Below are 19,811 nucleotides of genomic sequence, written 5' to 3' on the forward strand. Positions count from 1 at the left end.
AAATTGGTGATGTTCATGTGCCTATACAAAGAACAAAGCGAATTGCATTCATTTTGTTAGTTTGCTGCTGCTGCTGGGATGTAAATGACCTGGACTCATTATTGCCCTAATGTTGTTTAACACACCATGAAATGCTCTGGAAGTCAGAAGCCAGATTCCCCCTCCCCTGTGTGTCCTTGGCCCATCTGGTGTAAATAAAGAGCTTCTTGCTGTATTTTAGCTGTCATCGTGCTGTGTTTGTACAATCCAAAGCAGGATTGCCCATGCTAGTAGAGCTGAGATTTTTGTATTGCTTGAATACTCTTTTGTCTGGAAGGAGGTAATTGTTCTCTTTCAGCTAATATTGCAGGAGGCCTTTCATCCAGGGAATCTCCAACAAAACTAAATGAATTATTCCTGTTGATCTGATTCATCAGCTGCCACATGGAAGGTTTTGGAGCATGGCAAGAAATGTGTTTCTCCGGTTTAAACAAGATTATTTATGCCTTCAGCAAGAACTGAAAAATGATCCTTCATTCCTTTTCTTTTGAGATATCAATTTCTTTCCCACTTTTGCTGAATTTGCAAAAGCAATCTAATCTATTAATAAACAGTCATTATAAAATAGAATCACTTTTAACATTTAATTCTAATAGTTTAATTTCTCTCTCCTAGGGGTTTCACATACAGGCAGATTACATCCCCTTGTTGAACTCTCTTGCAGTATATGGATGGCAGCTGACCTGTGTGCTTCCCACTCCAATTGTAAAGAAAAAGAGGTATAGTCAAGAAATGGCCTTTCCTTAAGTCTAAGAGTCAGTCATAAAAACTGTCATTGATCTTATAATAGAGATCTTCTTTGGAAGCTTTTGTACAGCCTGCACAGAAGCTACCTATATAACAATAGAGCATGAAGTGTTCAGCCCTTTCTCTTTTTGTGCTGATAATCTTGCAGTGGAAGTAGAAAGCAGTCTTTGGTAAGCACAGGGGAGACTATGCAAGCTGCAGATGCAAGTCCTATCAATTATCTGAGACATTATCAATTGTTTAATTTTCTTTTCCTGATGAAAGAGTGGATGAGGGCATTCTTCCTTGCTGGCTCATATCCCAGATTGTTCTTTAATGTAGGAGTGATATTCACCTGCACAACATTTCATACTTTCTCAAAGAGTCTTTAATCTCCAGACACAGGGATGCTTTTTGGAGGGGACTGTGGGAAGCTACAGGGGAACAGGAAAATTTCATCCCATGAATATAAATGATTGTCATATAATTCAAAAATACAAAAGCCATGTGGCTTCCATGCCATTTGCTGCTACTATCCCGTGTATGTCTGCCATTTATCTTTGTTCCTTTGAAGAAGTTTTCATCTTTAAATATCATTAGCACTGGATTCAGTGTGCGAGAATATTAAACCAGCATCTTGAGGCCAATAACAAACACAATTCCCCTGCTTCTCTAAAAAGTATGGAATTTTTGCTCATGTCCTTAAAATGGTAGCCAAGATTTAACATAGAATTACTGAGGCTCTTGAATAGCCCTCCTTAGTATGATGCACTTAGTATGGATTGCTGTCCCCAACAGTTTATCCCAGTTATATGATCATGGGTGGTAGATCTTGCAGTTTGAAGCATCTGGAAGGGAGTAATGCTGGGACTGCTTTAAATTGCACCTGTCAATACCAGAGGGGAAAAGCAAATACTTAATTCCCATCCTCATCCCCTTAAAGAAAGTGCTTGAGCACCATATAGAGTTGTTCTGTTTTTTTATAGAAAATGGCTAGGAAGTGATAGCTTGGCTTATCAACTTGAATTCATTTATCAACATGGATTATTGCTGATCCCATTTATTTTTACACTCTGTTTTCTATTACTTCAACTACATCTGTAGTAGTGTTGCTAACTAACCAGTCTGGAGGAACGGAACAAATTACATTAGAATTGAAGCACCCACATAGCGAACTTTTTCACTATGAACCTATTTAATCACATGTTTGAAAGTTAGTAATTGTCACATAATATGTCTATGATCTTGATAAACTGATTATATATTGAATGGCTATAGATGATAGGCTCAGTATTTGCAAATATCTTTGCAGCTATGGAATAAGCCACTCAAAGCATAATACTGAATGGTTAATTAGAAAGGCCTCCTTAGCAAATTTAAATAAGGAATTACCTTAAATGTCTTAATAGACCTGGTTAATATTTAAATAGAAGACTTCTATTGAATACCTAGGTTTTAAACCAGACAAAGAAATTGAAAAGATGTCTTGGAAGAAGGCACTGATAAAACACTTCTGTAACTGACACCTCCCTCAAAAAAAAGATGTATGTACATGTCCATTAGTCATCAGAAGTTGACCTTGACTGAAGGAAGACTTTATTTTAATAGTACATATAGTATAATGAAAAAAAAAGTTGACAGTTGAAGATTTCCTACTTTGACCCAATTTAGCGTTGATTTCATGCCTGTTCCAGGTTAGGGTTGTAATTAGTGCTACAGAGCCTTTGTGACTGAGTGACAGTAGGAACACCAGTTTCAAATCTGCATCAGTGATAGAAGCTCACTGGGTAGCTTTGGAGTATGATAGAGAGATTCTCAGCCCAACCAACCTTAAAAGAATATTTTCAGGAAAAATGGGAGGAATGAGCATTTATACTCTGCCTTGAGCTTCTGGAAGGTACAAATTTGACAAATAAATTATATTCCAGACAATTACATAAGTATTCTGTGTGTATCAGTCCATTGCACATACCTCTTAATTGATGGGATATGGGCAACAGTATGTTGGAAGATTTTAATTAGAAAAATCTACCACTAAAAAAATGAAAAATACTTTATTAGATTCAAATATGTTTTTCTTTTCTCCTTTAGGCAAAAACAATAAACTCCAATTAGCTCTTAAACATAAATTAATTTATTATGGTGTATATGTTTTAATCTTTAAAGTGTGATCTTATTGTCAACACTGCTAACATCAAATAACGTCGGAAACTTGACACTTATGTTGTATACAGTCTTACAGAAGTCTTTTAAGATTTCTCTGATGTATGAAGATCCTAGTTTTTCTTTTGCATTTGTGAACCAAGGAATGTTTAAGGAGATCTTTAAAACAAGGCCCATAGAATTTGGATGGAATGCAGTTAAAATATGTAAGACCATTTTTAAAATGGGTCTGGCACAGTTCTCCAACATGTAGTAAATTACAATATATATTATTTTTTAACCAAATCTTCTTTTGAAAACAGTGGGTTAGGACGCTGAGCTTGTCGATCAGAAGGTCGACAGTTTGGCGGGTCAAATCCCGAGTGCCGCATAACAGAGTGAGTGCCTGTTACTCGTCCCAGCTTCTGCCAACCTAGCAGTTCGAAAGCACGTAAAAATGCAAGTAGAAAAATAGGGACCACTACGTTGGGAAGGTAACAGCATTCCATACGCCTTTGGCGTCCAGTCATGCCGGCCACATGACCACGGAGACGTCCTCGGACAAGCGCTGGCTCTTCGGCTTTGAAACAGAGATGAGCACTGGCCCCTAGAGTTGGAAACGACTAGCATGCATGTGCAGGGGAACCTTCACCTTTACCTTAGTGTATGTGACTATATTTTTGGAGGGAGGTGGAGGTTGGACTGTGCTACCCCAAGCTTACAATCACACCTTACTATTGAGATTTCAGTTAAAGAAACAGTGAATTAAGATACAATCTGTATAGCTGACTGTTGTCAGGCAGTGAATACAACAGATGTTTTCTTTCCTTACATTCATAACAGTATGAGGATACCTGCCATAAGGGCTACTACACATTTTAAGAACTGTTTATTGATTAAAAGTTTATTTTTCAGTTCAAAAACATTTTAATAGCTAAACAATTTTATGTGGTGCCCATATAAAGTCCTTTTACACCTTGGATGGACCTTCCAAAACCTGCTGTTGAAAGAACCTCTTGAAAGGTAACAGGAGGGAATTGTTATTAAATAACTGAGTAACCATATTAAATTCAACTTACATTAAATTTAAATCAATTTTAGTTTTTTAATGCAAGTCTGACACATCACTCAAGGCTCAAATTTTCTGCCCAAAAGTGGTGGTATACTTCAAATTGTATCACAATGAAAGAGAGTTCAAAAAAAAGCTTATAGAGAATTGACAAGAATAATCCTAATTGACTTAGTCTGGTGAAGAACTTAGTGTATGGATGTTTTAAAGCTAATTTTAGTGGATGGTCCTTAATTTTAAAGGGCAATATGTAGGTATGGAAAACATTCTCAGGCTAGTGTTTTTAATTTTTATTTTGTAGAGATGGAAAACTAGCCACAAAGCAGATTGTCTTTCTTCAGAGACCTTTCCTGCCCCAGAAAACCAAGAGGAAGCATCCTAAGGTATATGGCCTTACACTGTTTGGTGTATTTGTCTTGGCAAAGCTTTCATATTTTAATTGAATAACTTATATTTTGGTAAGCAACATGTCAGTTGCTTATTATTTAACTTTGCTGTTATTTTCAATTATGGCTCAGTTATCAAAGCTAATATACAGCAATAAAGTATATAGAAGATAAAAAAAAGTGGAAGCAAGGACAAGGTACTTGTGGCTCAACACCTTTTAGATGGAGTAACACACAATTCCTCTTAGTCAGTCCAATCAGTCTTGAGGAATGCTAGGAATAATAATTTAACAGTAGTTGGAACATGGCTTGCTTCCTTTCCATCTCCCCAATGAGTTATTACTCTCCCTCCCTTTTGCCTTTACATATTTAAAGCCTGGACTCTGCTTTGGCTAATTAAAGGAAAGACATGCCAAAGGTAATGTCATGAAGTAAGATATTTCAGTTTATGATCTTTATTACCCAGGAAAAGAAAAAGAACCAAAATACCAAGTGTTGTTTGATAGGAGTATGCCCGGATTCACAGGTAATAGTTTGAGACTTCACTTTGAGACTTTGGAATGGCCCATTTAATTGGAAACTGAGGCACATGTTGTCTAATTAGACCTGGAATGAGCTTATTTAAAATGGGAGAGTTGTTTGTCCTTTTGTTGACCATAAGAGAAATTTAAAAGGCTATAGTGTTTTTGATTATGTCAAAATGCTACAGAATTTGCAGCTTAGTTTATAACAAGAATAAGATTGCCGAATATAATCAAAATATTTTGAACCTCTGCTTCTTCAACAACTATTATTTAAAATTCCTTTAATTTGACATAATTTGATTAAATTTGGACTGACAATAACTTGGTAACTCAGTATTCTAATTTTAATTAGATTGAGGACTGGTTGTGCAAGAACTATGATGTCCTTTCCTGAATGCAGTGAAGCAGGCTTCCACTCAGGCACATAAGCACATGAAAATCAGAATATTCAAATTATTTTTTTTCTATGACTTGTTGTTTTATCAATGTATAAAATATAAAGAAAAATGAAACTAGGAAATTAAGAGAAGGAAAAAGAGAGGAAGAAAATAAGAGGTACAAGGGAATAAAAAAAGTGTTGATTTCCAACTCTTTTTAGGACAATACAAAATAACATTACAGCCTCAACTTTTTACTTTAACACATTAGTATATAACCAGATATTTCTGTAACAACAAATCTATCTAATCAGCAAAAACAAAGTCAAAATTTCATTTTTTTTAATCACAAGCACAAAATCCAGAAGTCATATCCAAATAAAAGACATAATTAAATATATTCTCCTCTTTGAATATAACAATTAATTTAATGATTTCTGCTTTATCTTCCTTGCTGTGGAAATAATATGTATTTCCGTTTGCACTTAATAATCTTTATAAACTCACCATTTATATTAACAAAATTCACGCTATTCTTTCAGATCCTTTAACCTTAAAGGAAGAAATGCTTCCCCCCCATCCATTTTAAAAGACTAAACTTTTCTGTAAAAACATTTCTAAAATCAAAGCATTCTAATCTAATACATCTTTTTTTAACTTCCTCTTAGTATACATACTTTAAAGTTCACTTTCAGACCAATAAAATTCCAACTCTAACTCATTAAATTTAGATCACTCCCTCCAAGCTACCCTCATAGAATAATTTTTTTCTTCTTGTATACATCCTTTTAAAAAATCTAAACTTTTCTTTAAGCTAATACATTTTTTCTTCAACTTTCTCTTAACATAGATACTTTCAAATATACTTTCAATAATGTTTTACAAACTTTAGGAATTACTTAAGCATTATATATAAAGGAAAAAATACATTTTCAAACTTTAAATTAAGACTTTCTTTCAATTACAAATATCAGACCGATAAAAATCCATCTTAATTCCAATTGACTCATTAAGTTTAAGTCACTCCTTCCAACTTCATGGAATAAAATCTTTTTCTTCTCTGGAATGTTTGTCAAGTAATTATAAGCTTCTCTTTTTCTCAAGGATTTCTCAACCTTGTTAATGTCCATGAGGAAAATGTCCCAAACTTGTCCATTTAAAAATTGCAGATTTTCTTGAAGCTCTTCTTTCAATTGTGTTGGGAGGTTTATATTTAAATCATCATAATAAAAATTGGTTTCAGATTTATATTGCATTTGTCAATTGCATTTGAGTCCTCTGCATTGTTAGCTACTTGTGAAATTGCTTCGGAGGTTTGGTAACTTTCTGTTTGCATCTCTGAAGTAGTTTGAAAAGTTTTTTTTTAACATCCTTGGAGTGTAGCTGATTTATGAACTGATGGATTTTATTTAAATATTTTTCAAATACATCTCTAATAATTTGGTCCTCTATCTTCTTAATTCCCTTTTTAGTCAAAGAGTAGCTTTTTTGTAAGTCACTTAAGAATTGCTGGCCAATCAAGAATCATAAAAATCAGAAAGTTTTAGCCATTCACAGCAAAGCAGACCAACCTACAAATTACTAAAAATAATAAACTGGAACCATAGCGTTCTGCCTTTATATTTCTTCATCAACTTTATTTTTAAAAAAAGATACTCCACACTTCCTTATTTTAGCTTGCCTTCAGCAGCCTTCTTCCTTGTTGTTTAACAATGAAGAAATCCCAAGAATGTCCCAGATCTTCAAAAAGTAATAACAGGCTATGGCTAATGAGAGCCTCTTTTAGCTTAATAAAGATTAATCGTCCTTAAAAATGATTAAGGCATTGTTAGTTTGAAAAATAAATTCTAAAACAGCTTCTTCTTCTATGAACTCATTGCAACCCTGTTCCTCAGCTTTTGGCATGCAGGTTGCTTCGAAGCACAGCTCCTAAAGCTACTTGCTTTACTGGAGGATCTTGAGGGATAATTCTAGAACTCTCCCTAACCTAGGAGACTCATATAAACTAAAGGAATGCCAGTTCCTTCTGTTGGTAAGTTAAAAAAGCTACAGTCCAGGGAAAAAACCCTTCGGGTTCCTTCCCTGGGTGTGTTGTCAGTTGGCCATCTTTTCACCAGAAGTCAGCATATTCAAATTATTTTTTGATGCATTTCACAAAAAAATAGTATTATGGTTTGAATAGGGGGGGGAAATGGAATAGTGAAACTAAGTAGCATTCGTCATATTGCTAACAGATAGGCTCCAACCATTCTGTGACACAAAGAGAAGGAAATAAATGTTTAGCATACCAAGCCACCAGTAGGTTGCCTTACAGCATTGATATCAAGGTGGTCTAGTTGTCCAGATCACTAGTACACACTGAATTAAGAGTGCAAAATCAGTTCCTGAAATCTAAGTATTTTACTAATTGTTCTTTCCTTTCCATCAGTCGTGATACCCCATTACTGTATCCCTATATAGTACCAGGTATGGGCTACAGTTCTTGTATCTCTTTGCTGCCATTTAGTGATCATATGAATTTCTGCACCCATAATTTGATAGCACTGCTAAATCTATACTGTATTCTCCCCAGATTGTTCTAGCTCTGATTTCACTCTGATAAATTATTAGTATGCTCTGGCCACAGTAGAATTAATTTTTTTCATAGTTAAATGTGAATGATGCTTTTAAAAAAGAAAATCTAAAGTCAGGCTATCTATATGTTCCTTTTGAATGGACAGAAATTTGAAGAAAAAATCTTGATAAAATTGTGCTGCAAGGTGATTTCTGAACACGTCAGCATTGTCAGAAAAAAGAAATAGGACATGAAAAAGATCAAACTGAACAAATTATCTGCATGAATTAGGAAAGTGTTCAGATGGATGATGTTGGTCCAGTTTAGCTAACTTATATAGTATTGAAGGATGCGGAGGAATTCATACTGCTAATCTCCCCCTTAATTGCCCAGGTGTTGATTGCCTTCATGCTATTTGCTACATTGAGTTTGGACTTTTAAGATCTTTTTCACTCTCTTGATGTATTCACCTCTAATCTTTTACTTGACTTCAGTATGCTTGAAGTTGGCAGTTTGAAGGATACCCAAGTATTTATAGTAATCTTCCTGATCCAGACTTTTAATTTTATTTTCGTGGGGCATTTTGATTCCTTCAGTTTTCACTATTTTTCCTTATTTGATAGTAAGTGTGGCACATTATTATTATTATTAGCATCAGCATCATCAGCATTATATAACTAAATAATAATGTACTAGTAGTATTGGACGTGGTGGCTCACTGGGTTAGGACTCTGAGCTTGTCGATCAGATGGTCGACAGTTTGGCAGGTCGAATCTCGAGTGCCGCGTAACAGAGTGAGCGCCTGTTACTCATCCCAGCTTCTGCCAACCTAGCAGTTCGAAAGCACATAAAAATGCAAGTAGAAAAATAGGGACCACTACGGTGGGAAGGTAACAGCGTTCCGTGCGCCTGCCGGCCACATGACCACGGAGACGTCCTCAGACAAGCGCTGGCTCTTCGGCTTTGAAATGGAGATGAGCACCGGCCCCTAGAGTTGGAAACGACTATCACGCATGTGCGGGGGAACCTTTACCTTTACCTTAGTACTAGTAGTAATATTATTACCATTATTATTATATAATAACTGTTAATAATAATAAGAACAACCAGACATCAAACATCTGCCTATCCCCATTCCTTGGAAAGGACTCCATAGATGGATAAAAATGCCAAATCCAGTCTAAACTTCTGAACCACTATTATGGTTTGTCACAGATGTTCGGATTGATTTGGCGTTTTTGTCCACCTGTCAAGTACATGGGATAAGCAGATGTAGATATTTAATGGTGTTAGAGGTATTGTTACAGTATGTGTTTCAAGTAAAGCTGCCTTTTGCAATTGGACTGATAGTGATTTTGTCAGTGATGTTCAGTGGTATTCAAGTGGTGCTCCAGTTGTTTTGGGATTGCAGCTAAGACAGCTATTACTATTGGTACTACCTTTATGTTGTTTTCCTACATTTATTCTATCTCTATTTGCAGATCATTATTATAGTTATTTAATAAAAATAATTGGGAGTCCTCAGGCTTCCTGTTTTCATCTATTAAGAAAACATTCTAACTACAGTGAAAAGTTTTAGTTTGTGAACTAAGCACATTCTTTTAAGGAAAAAAATAACCTGCTGGAGCCACTAAAACACGATTAAGACATTTTAAAAATACAACTGATAAAAGGCTGTTGACATTGGGAACTTACTTTTTTTTTCTCCTGAGAAGCGTAAAGATGTATCTGCAGAACAGTATCTGACACTCAAAGTAATGCCCTTTTTTTTCAAAATCACTTCTATTTAAAAAGCAAGAACCAGAAGATTGCGTTGTCTTGGTATAGGTTTTTAAAATTAAACTGATGTTAAGTTGGCAGTTGAAGAAGATTTCTTCTGATTTCTCTTCTTTTTCTAGCATAACCTGTACTATTATATTTGTTTTCAGTTTCACTGGAGGTTCTCTAAGCAAGATCAACACCATAAGCAAGACAAGAAACCTCCAAAGGCAAAACTAAGTGCCAGAGTCCAACAGCAGCAGACAATAGAAAAGCAGGAGTCAGAAGCCACAAACAGAAGTAATTCAGAAACACAGTTCTCCACAAATGATTTGCAATTCCCAGTAATTTCATATCAGCAGCTGGCTTGTGCTGAAGACAGAACTATTGAGCACAGAGCTGTGCCTTCCTACAACAATGAGATGTCTGCAGAAACGTGGAATGCAAGACAGAGTGGTGATCAAGACATGGGGGGCTTCTGTTTGAGCCAGAAAGGCACAGATAAAAATTGTGAAAGCCAGATGTTTCAGGAGCATTGCACCACAGCAGATGATGGGATATGTGAGGCAGAAGCTGCAGAAACTGGCTGGATCTCTGAGGTATCAGTTGATTGAGAGAGGCAAATATTTGCCAAAATAAAGAACTCATTTTGATTATCGCAGTTAAACATAACTCTACAGTAGACTTGGTTTGATAATGTTGACTTTTATAGGTACTTAGAAGAAACATTAGAACTACTGTATCTTCATTTTAGCAGTAGATCAAACTTATTCAGCCTTTTTTTTGCTAATCATGCAATTCCATGGGTAAATTGCTTTTGAATCAAACAAGAACACTTTATACTTAATATAATATTTTTAAATAAAGTGTTGATGTGTACCACTTTTTCATTCTCTTCCAGAGAATGGAATTTAAGAGTTTAGAAGCTTTAAATAACTGGTGATAATTAGAATTTGTCTTTTGTGCATCCATTTGTATTGTCTTTGGATTAAATACTCTTTTTCAGAATTTTAAAGCAATAATGGAGATTCATATCCACTAGTGATGGAGAAGCAAAGCACACAGTAATTTTCTATGTATCTGTTTACTATTTAATCACTTAATAATCTAAACTATAAAACAATATGTTTGTTTTTCAAAAAAGCACCATATTAAATTGTATTAATTAAAAAAAGATTGGGTTCCTGTCATCTTCTTGTGTTGCAAAAAGAGGAAGCCTTGCTCAGAATTTCACGGAATAAATAGTATCAGAATGAAAGCCACTGTGATCTTGAAATATGTGGGTTGATAAGAAAAATAAATTTCCTACACAATGATTCCACACAATGTGACAATTTTCTCATATTTTGCAAATAGTGGTCTTTACAATAAAACTTGTGTAATTTGAATTTGTAAACCTCTATACTTGAATCTAATTGTACATATTTGTAGTTGCTTCTCTTATTACTGATTCATTATTGGCCGCTGTTCAGATTTTGTAATGTGTTTTGAAAATGCTGTCCTTATATAAATTGAAACATAGAGACTATAAAAATACTGTTTCTTTTCCCAGCTGGCTGATTCATGTTTGATAGTTCCCATTAGTTTTTCTGTAAAGTATTTTGATTCAATAAAACATGGTCTCTAGGTACACATCATGCATACTTAACCTGTTTTTTTTAAAACTGTCAGCTTCATGTACAAGAAACAGCAATTTGCAGAACATTTTATAACAAATGTGGACTACTTCAAATGGACTACATAAAATATAATGGAAAAATAGCTTAAAGCATTTGTTCAATGCACACACCAAGACACTTCTATCCATTTCCCCAACAAGTGAAGAATGTTTATTCTAGTTACAGCTGCTTAGCTAACTATTAAGAAATAACTCCATTTACTTTTAGCAGTCAATAAACAAGAATTCCCGTTCCCCAAAGCAAGCCATGCCTTAAGCTTTTACTTCAATACAAGTAACCTGTAATCTATGTGCATCCAATGAGAACAGGAAAATAACATCATAAACAACTAGAAATATTTAAATCTGGATTTGCCAAACATTTTATTATCTAGAGTCCAGAGTCTAAAACATATCCCTACGCAAGGAATTCACAGGATATGGTAACAAAAAAGTCAAAATGGTGACCATGGCAATGTGGTTGATACTCTGCCTGTTTTTCATTTGTATTGTACATATAGCACCTGTGCTTTGTGGCTGCCATCTTGACTGTATCTACAGAACCTTTGAGGTAGAAAGTACACCCTCTTGAATCCGGTGTGCATACCAAAGGATCAGAAGCAGTTCTTCAATCACCAACTCTTCCCTATTTACTGCCATTTTAGTTCTGGTCAATTAAGTCTAGTTACCCTTTTGGCCAAATCAAACAACAACGGCTTAATATTAATGCTTTAGTTTTCTCCTGGTTTTTACAAAAGATATCCAAGTACACTTTCATTTATAAATGAAGTTTAGATTGCAGTTTAAGCAGAGCAAGATCAAAGAGAAGCTAAAGGAAGAGGAATCTTCATAAACCATGGTTTTTTCATAAATGTTACAATTGACATGGTTCTAATGATGGAGAATATGTTTACTGAGCAAAATTTTCTACACTGCATAGAACCAAAAATATGCTGAGTTGCTTCATTTTGAATTAAGAGCAGCATGCAGTTATCTACTCTATTAATACTAGTTCTCTGACAGATATTCTCTCCCCTTCATTCTAGCCAGTCTTTAAAGCTTCATTTTCTATATTGCAACTTCTGGTCTGTACCATCCAGTTTTTACTCTTCCATAGTTGGCTTGATCGATTATACCAGATCTACCAATGTTCACAGTGATACATATTCACTACACTTCTAGTTTCTAGTTTGAAACTTAACATTAAGAAAATCAAGATCATGGCATTCAGCCCTCTCAATTCCTGGCAAATAGGTGGGGAAGAAATGGAGGCAGTGACAGATTTTATTTTCCTGGGCTCCAAGATCACTGCAGATGGGGACTGCAGCCAAGAAATTAAAAGACGCTCCTGGGGAGGAAAGCCATGGCAAATCTAGACAGCACACTAAAAAGTAGAGAGATCACCCTGCCAACAAAAGTGCATGTAGTCAAGGCTATGGTCTTCCCAGTTGCAATGTATGGCTGTGAAAGTTGGACCATAAAAAAGGCTGAGCACCAAAGAATTGAGGCCTTTGAACTATGGTGCTGGAGAAGACTCCTGCGAGTCCCTTTGACTGCAAGGAGATCAAACTAGTCAATTCTAGGAGATCAACCCTGATTGCTCTTTAGAAGGCAAGATCCTGAAGTTGAAACTCAAAATACTTTGGCCTCCTAATCAGACAAAGCTGAACAATGGACCTCCTTGCCATAGTTTCCACCTGCCCATTCAACAATATTCTTCAGATATAGTATGAAGCTGAGAATCACTTTAACTGGTAACTTCTCCTTGGTTTAGCTTCAATCTACGGTATTTTATCCTGTCTAGATCCTCTCAACCTCCAGATGTTGGCACAAGATTTCCATGGTATCAGCCCAGGCTACAGTGGTCATTTATATTTAAGTATCACATTGTGGTGATACTGCACCACAAACTGAAAGATGGTCTCTCCTAGCAGTTCCTCATAAATGTTAAACAACAGAAGGAAAAAACTGAATCCTGAAGCACCCAACGAGTGGGTAGCCACAGGGTTGACTTCTCCAATAATAAGCAACTGGAACTGCCCTCAAAAGGAAGGTGGAACATTGCCCCCAACTTTTGTAGGCAGTCCAGAAGGATATCATTGTCAATCATTTTTATAGTTGAAAGATCCAATAGGATCAAAAGCACTGCATTACATACCCACATCTAGGTCTCAACAATCATCCACCAACATACCAACATAACCAATGTTGTTTCAAACCTAAAGCCTAAATTGTGACTGAAGGGAATCCATATGACAAGCTCTAGGTCATTTTTAGAGCTGATTTCCCCATCAAGTTGTCAAGAGTCTTCCCTAAAAAGTGAAGTATGGAGGCTTCCCAGTAGTTATCAAGTATCAAATATGTGAGGAAGAGGCATTATGCAGTCTCTTTCAAAGCCATAGGTATTGTTTCCTTTTCCCATAAGAACTGGCTCCTTTCTTTGCCATGTTTGTTAGTTTTAAATCAAATTTTAATGTTAATATTTATCCTAATATTTTACTGTTTTATCATGTTGGTTTGTTCTTGGTTGTAGGCCTCCTCTAGGCAAGATGGGAGGCATATAAATTGAATAATAATAACATGTTGACAAGCTTCTCTTTGGCAAGTAAGGTGAAGATTGTGTGTCTTTCAGTTGTGTAGTTTTGCATTATGGGATCTTCCTTTTGGAGATATAACCAGTCCTTGTCCCCATCTGCATGAATAATCTTCTACCCAATTAAGGAAGTTTCACATTGTAGGAAGAAAAGTCTTCATCATGGTTCCATCCAAGCTGGGGATAAACAACATAGTGACTGGTTTAGGAAGAAGGTTACAGTTTATTGCAGAGGAAAGCTAGACAGAAAGATGGTTCCAGCAGAAAAAGGACTGAACACATGTAGGGAGTGGGTTTTATACCCCTTGGACTCTTGTTTGGAGTTATTTCCTGTTTCAGGCTTTCCTATTTCCTGTGTCACATATTCTGACCTGAGTCTGGGTGTGCCTTTCTGGTATTCTTGATGGTTGTGGGTCAATCCTATTATGTCCAAAGGTCATATCCTGCTTTCCTGGGGCTGGGGTATGTAGATTTTAGGCCTTTGTCTTCCTAAGCTAGCTCCAGCCTTCTTGATGGTTTACATCTGCATGTCTATAGAACTGGTTTTCTGCTTGGTGGGAAGGAGACCTGGGCTATTAAGAAAACTGGGCATGGTTTTCTGGTTCTTCAATATCTTTTTAGGAAATATATTTTTTTGCCCTTCTAATATTTCCTTTTCTGGGGAGCTGACTTCCCTCAACATCAAATGAAAAGTAATTTACAATTACTTTTTAAAAATACCGCTACACTCTTAAATCATTAAGATGCGTTAAGAAAATCCCAATGATCAAGAATTAAAGCCTCAGTACAAATTAATTCATAAACCACTTGGAGAATATAATTTTTGCAATTACACGGATATGCCCTATGTCCTTTTGCTTCAGAGGAAATATTCTAGGTGAAACAGATTTTAACCTTGTTTGAAGTGCTTGTGTTATTGAAAGAAGTATTTGTTATTGTAGAATTGAACACTTCAAGGCAATGCATCTTTCCTATCCTTAGGAAATTTTCATGGTGAAGAGTCCTTACCAAAATGTATTCCAAAACAGTAGGTACCCCGATGCCTGTGACATCCTATGATCAGAGAGACATATCCTTGTTACTGTGGTCTTCAGTGAGCAGAAATAAATAAAGAATTACAGAGGGGAGAGGGGAAGAAATAAAGTCAGTAATAAAAGTCAAGAGGCCTTAAAGTTAGGGACTTCGTTAACTTTTTAGCAAAAAGGTAGGACTATGCACCTCCCCTTTGCTAAGAGATGGGCTACTGGAATATCCTAAAAAAGTAATCAATCACTTGTCAACTGCTTAAAATTATAAAAGAAATAGTTCCATTAAAAAGTTGCTACAGAAGACTGGTTTATAGTTCCACTTTAAGCTTTACAATGTTACTGTCACAGATAATCTCCCTTTTGAGGGAGATTAATTTCTTCAAGCTCAGTGAAAGCAAAATTGGCATTTCAAAGAAACAGTATCCTCGCTACTGTATTTATGCAAGTTGACAAGAATTCCCCTCCTGCTCTACTCTGCGGAAAGCCAAATAGTTCTGTCCCCTTCCCTCCGTCAGGGCTGTGACAAGATGAGGGGGCTTATATGAACACTGAGAGAACTAAAGTGTTCCAAATATATTCTTTACATAGCCAATTGGTGGAATATATCTAGGGTAGAATGTGTAAAAAAAAGTGGAGATTAACTTCAAAAATCTGTGGGGATAGGCTGTAATGGTTATTTTGTACTAAAGGAGCAGCTGATGAACATCTACAACATGTGACAGTTTTTAGATTGGTTCTTCCTGGGTTATATGACACCTTATACCCTGCATATATGTGTGGATGAATATATGCAAATGCTCACATGCATACCCATGCAAAACAATTTTAGATTGGTAAAATATTAAAATATGATATTTTTGATTTCTGCTGGAATAATTTTTAAATTTACTATGTTAAGCAACTGAGGCAAAAACCTGGTTAGGATTACCAGATGTCTAGCAAAAGGAAGACATGTTCTTGGTTTTTAACCTCATGTCTAGCAGGCATAGCCTTAAATAAAATATTATTCAGCTTTTTGAGTATTTTGGAGTTTTTACTCATTCATACTTAAGTGTATTGTGACCTTGTTAACTTTCTGCTTCTTTCTTTCCCTTATCTATCAACAGACTCAGCAGCTAGCTTTACATTATTTTATTTCCAGATTCCAGTAATCACCTTCAATCCAACCTCTATGATCCATGATTACTGAATGATCTATGATCATGATAGCCCACAGATCACATGATTCATCATTCTTATAGTGTAATTTTAAAAGTGCATCATCAATTTGATATTATTGCTAGCATATGTTTGTGAAAATACATTTTGTTATAAAAATATCACAATTGAAATTTTTTTTCCTGATAGCAGAAAAGTAATTTCCTCTATAAGGCTAAGCACTTTTTTTGCAGTTTTGATGTGATTTTTGTTGAAGGTGCCAAGGATAAGCCCTTCTTCTCCTGCCCCCATTTGTCCTCTTTTTCAGAGGTTCATTTCTCCTTGGCCCATTCAGTTATCTGGTAAATTTAAATTTGGAACTGTTTTAAAATGCTTGTGAAGAGTTGTTTGTTACATGAATAGTTTTACAACTCGGTTCTTTTATGACAAGCACTCTGATGTTAGGATGCTACACAGTTCAAAATAATTGGGTGCAACACAATTCTTCCTGTGTTCAGATTATTGATCGATATTACAGAACGTGACCTAATACTTATGCAGTTGCATTCTCTTTCTCTCAGCTTTGGTTTCATTTCTATTGTGAAGTGAAATGTTATACAGAACATATCCAGAAGATGTCCCAACAGTGCTAATTTCCTTTCTTTTAAGTTGAGGCAATGCAGGAGAAAATTAGATTGCCTAAAACTGAATGCCAATATATAGCAACATATGTAGATTCCCCAATTTGGTCCAGATGCCATAGAAACTTCCAGAGCTCCTGAATGAGTTTGAGATGTTTCCAAGTCTATAGATTTTATATAAGTAAATAAAGAATATCAGGACAAAAGTTGTGGCAATTTTAAATTGCTTAGATAGTTGATATTAACAATGAAGTTATTTATTAAATATAATGCTGCCTCTCTCATCATCATGTGACTCTAGGTAGCTTACAACTTGGTAAAACAATATTTTTTAAAAAATTAAAAAACAGTAAAATAAAAATATACATTAACATAGAAATTGCTAAAATGGGTGGGATATACAAAGGAGTCGTAAATGGGCTTTTATTTAATCCAGTACCCATCTCCAGAATGGCCCATGTCCCCATCTTGGCCTTAGGTCAACCAGCAAAGCCAGGTATGAATAATAAACATCCTCTGAATTGCCTATAGACATTAAAAATAAATTAATGAATAAATGGTATTATATGAAGAAAGCCATTTTAATTTACATTAGTAGAAAACCAAAATTTATTTTCTAACATTTATAAAAAAGCACAAAAAGCTTATGCTTTTTAATACATTTATTAGTCACAAAAATAATACCAGAATTTGATTTTTTTGTTGAATAATTAGAAAAAAGATATTTTTTTATCAATCACTCAGGTTCTAGTCATCTCTCATCTGGATTACTGCAGTGCATTCTACATGGGACTACCACTGAAGACTGTTTGGAAGCTACACAATGCAGCTGCACAGACAGTTCTGGGGGCCCCTGCAGTGGCCCATCTCTGTTACATAAGTTATATCTGCTGTGGACCAGAGGATGTGTGGTTTTGTATGCTGCCTGCATCCTGCAGATGGGCTTTGCTTTTTTCTGTGGACTGGTTGCTGGCATGTGGTGGCCCAGTACTGATCCACGGACCAGGGGTTGGGGATCCCTGTTCTATTGTATTTGGGCCCACTTAAATTCCTTGCAATTCCTATAGTACAGACAATACTATACATAGCATTCCAGACTAAGGGAATATATAGCATAATTAAGTTTTTTAAAACTTTATCCCACCAAACCACAGTATTAGTTTATTTAGTACCTTATGGTAAACTCAAAATTTCTTACATAATTTGTTCCTAATTGCTGCTAACACAGTAGTAACGCTGCAGACCCTTAGACACCAGCCCTTCATGATGAACTACATGGACTCAGTATATGGGAAAAAGAGCCAAAAACTCAGTTTTAATATTTCAAAGTAAATTCTATTGAAATAAATAGGATTGTCTTCCAAATAAAACTGTTTAGACCTATTTTAGATAAGTACAGGACTTTCATAAGTTTATAATGAAGGTGCATATTTTAAGCTTGATGCAGTAGAATATAAATAATTCCAAGACTGAGTCCTGTGTGTGGTGTGCTGCTTTTGATCAGAAACAGGGCACACTTAAATGTTATTTTAAATTAAATTCCATAACTTCGAGAACTGATAAAAGAGGTAATATTATGGAAATAAACTGGATCCAGACTCCATCATGTTTTGAGTAAACCACTGGAAATCAATAGCACTTCATTTATTCATGATTTGCTCAGCTCATTTCATTGATTTTAGTGGTTCTACCCCAGCACAATTAGTTTCAGATCCAATGTAATTACTGAAATGTACATTCAGAACTTTGTTTGCTAATATGCTTGAGCAAGTTCTGTTTCCTGAAAATACAAGAAATTTCAAAAGCAACACCTTTCACTTTTCAACAGCCTTCAATAGAAAATACAAGGTGGACTGGAAATGGATAGATGAATTCCATCCTTTTATGTTAAGTTTGCCCTTCCCATATGAGACAATGGCTTAGATTTCAAGTCATTCTTCTCCTCTTATCCCTACCATGAAATATTGCATACATAATATTTAATTATATAGTTACATATTACATACCAAAGTTAATAAACTATTTAAGAAAATATTTTATTTTTAGAAATTGTCACTATTCAGGACATATACAAATTTAAATTGTTTCCTATTTGTTTTCCAAATCGGTTGTTAAAAATACATTTCATAATTTCATTATGAATTATTTTATTTCCACAAATGGAAAAAAGTTTACTTTGTGTAAACTTTCAGTGTTCATCAGTAAACATGCTTATATTATATCTTCATTTTTATTTTGCCTGGAGAGCTGCTGGATGTGCTACCACCACTTTTCAAAGAAAATATTGCTCTGAACCACCCCAAGGTTTTCAAGCAGCTTGGAGATGGATTCTATCATTGGAGGTGGTCCACAAACATACCACAAAGTATTCTTGGAGATACATTTTTCTAGGTCACTTCCAGATAATCTTCCTTCTAGTAGAGAATACACAAAGTTAAGAAAACATTTATGAAGACATTTAATAGAACTATACTAATTTTTTGAAATGGGAGCTTCATAAATCATGCTAGCATAAGCATTTTCTTCTTGAATTGTTATAGCAGCCAGATCTTCCAGAAGGCATGACTTTACATGGATCACCCTTCTGCTAGGATGGCTAATGAAGCAGTAGTGCATATGCATGCATTTAAAACAACTGGGGAGATTCTTTAGAGAAGCCACACAAGAATTCCAGAGGAAGCTGATGCTTTAACATTTCAAAAGGTGCTTCAACCATGTCAAAATGCATGGATGTATCCCTTTCCAATGCTTGCTTAATATTTAATAATTTACAAACAGAAAGTAGGATGCTAGTGGGTCCTTTTCTGCTGCTACAGAAAATTTATAAGAATGTGTTTATAGTCCTTCATGTTAATTGCTATTAATAATATAATATCAAATTAAACATTTGCAATAAACATTTTCTTTAATGAAACTAGTATCAAGAAAATTGAATAAATAAATAAAAGAAATATCTGTAGAGGCTATCCATGTATCTTAGTAAGAGTCAACAGCAAGCAAAATATATATTAACTGCATTTGAAAACTGTTAACTTTCTTAAACATGCCATCCTTGCTCCAATGCCCATCTGGGAATGAACTGTTGTCCATACTAGGACACATTTTTCAAAAAACATGCATAGCTTGCATAATGATTTCCCTCCTCTCCACATTTTACAGTCCTCACTTTCCAACCATTTG

General features: G+C 35.2%; 2 protein-coding genes across 5 annotated transcripts in view; one reads left to right on the forward strand and one right to left on the reverse strand.

Moving 5' to 3' along the window:
- RFTN1 (raftlin, lipid raft linker 1) overlaps window positions 1-11,193 on the forward strand; it is a 110,771-nt gene extending 99,578 nt beyond the window's left edge. Inside the window, exons 8-10 of the mRNA XM_083376171.1 lie at window positions 655-758; window positions 4,278-4,359; window positions 9,746-11,193. Coding sequence (XP_083232297.1) covers window positions 655-758; window positions 4,278-4,359; window positions 9,746-10,189 — 630 coding nt within the window. The 3' untranslated portion in view covers window positions 10,190-11,193. The remainder of the gene's footprint in view (window positions 1-654; window positions 759-4,277; window positions 4,360-9,745) is intronic.
- A 5,696-nt stretch (window positions 11,194-16,889) lies between these two features.
- OXNAD1 (oxidoreductase NAD binding domain containing 1) overlaps window positions 16,890-19,811 on the reverse strand; it is a 34,906-nt gene continuing 31,984 nt past the window's right edge. For 3 of the 4 annotated variants that reach the window (XM_083377189.1, XM_083377187.1, XM_083377190.1), the window contains one exon: window positions 16,890-19,045. In XM_083377189.1, the coding sequence (XP_083233315.1) occupies window positions 18,891-19,045 (155 nt within the window). In that variant the 3' untranslated portion in view covers window positions 16,890-18,890. The remainder of the gene's footprint in view (window positions 19,046-19,811) is intronic. The other variant, XM_083377188.1, reaches the window with a different exon arrangement.

The sequence above is a fragment of the Vipera ursinii genome (assembly GCF_947247035.1).
Source record: "Vipera ursinii genome assembly, chromosome: Z".
Classification (NCBI taxonomy): domain Eukaryota; kingdom Metazoa; phylum Chordata; class Lepidosauria; order Squamata; family Viperidae; genus Vipera; species Vipera ursinii.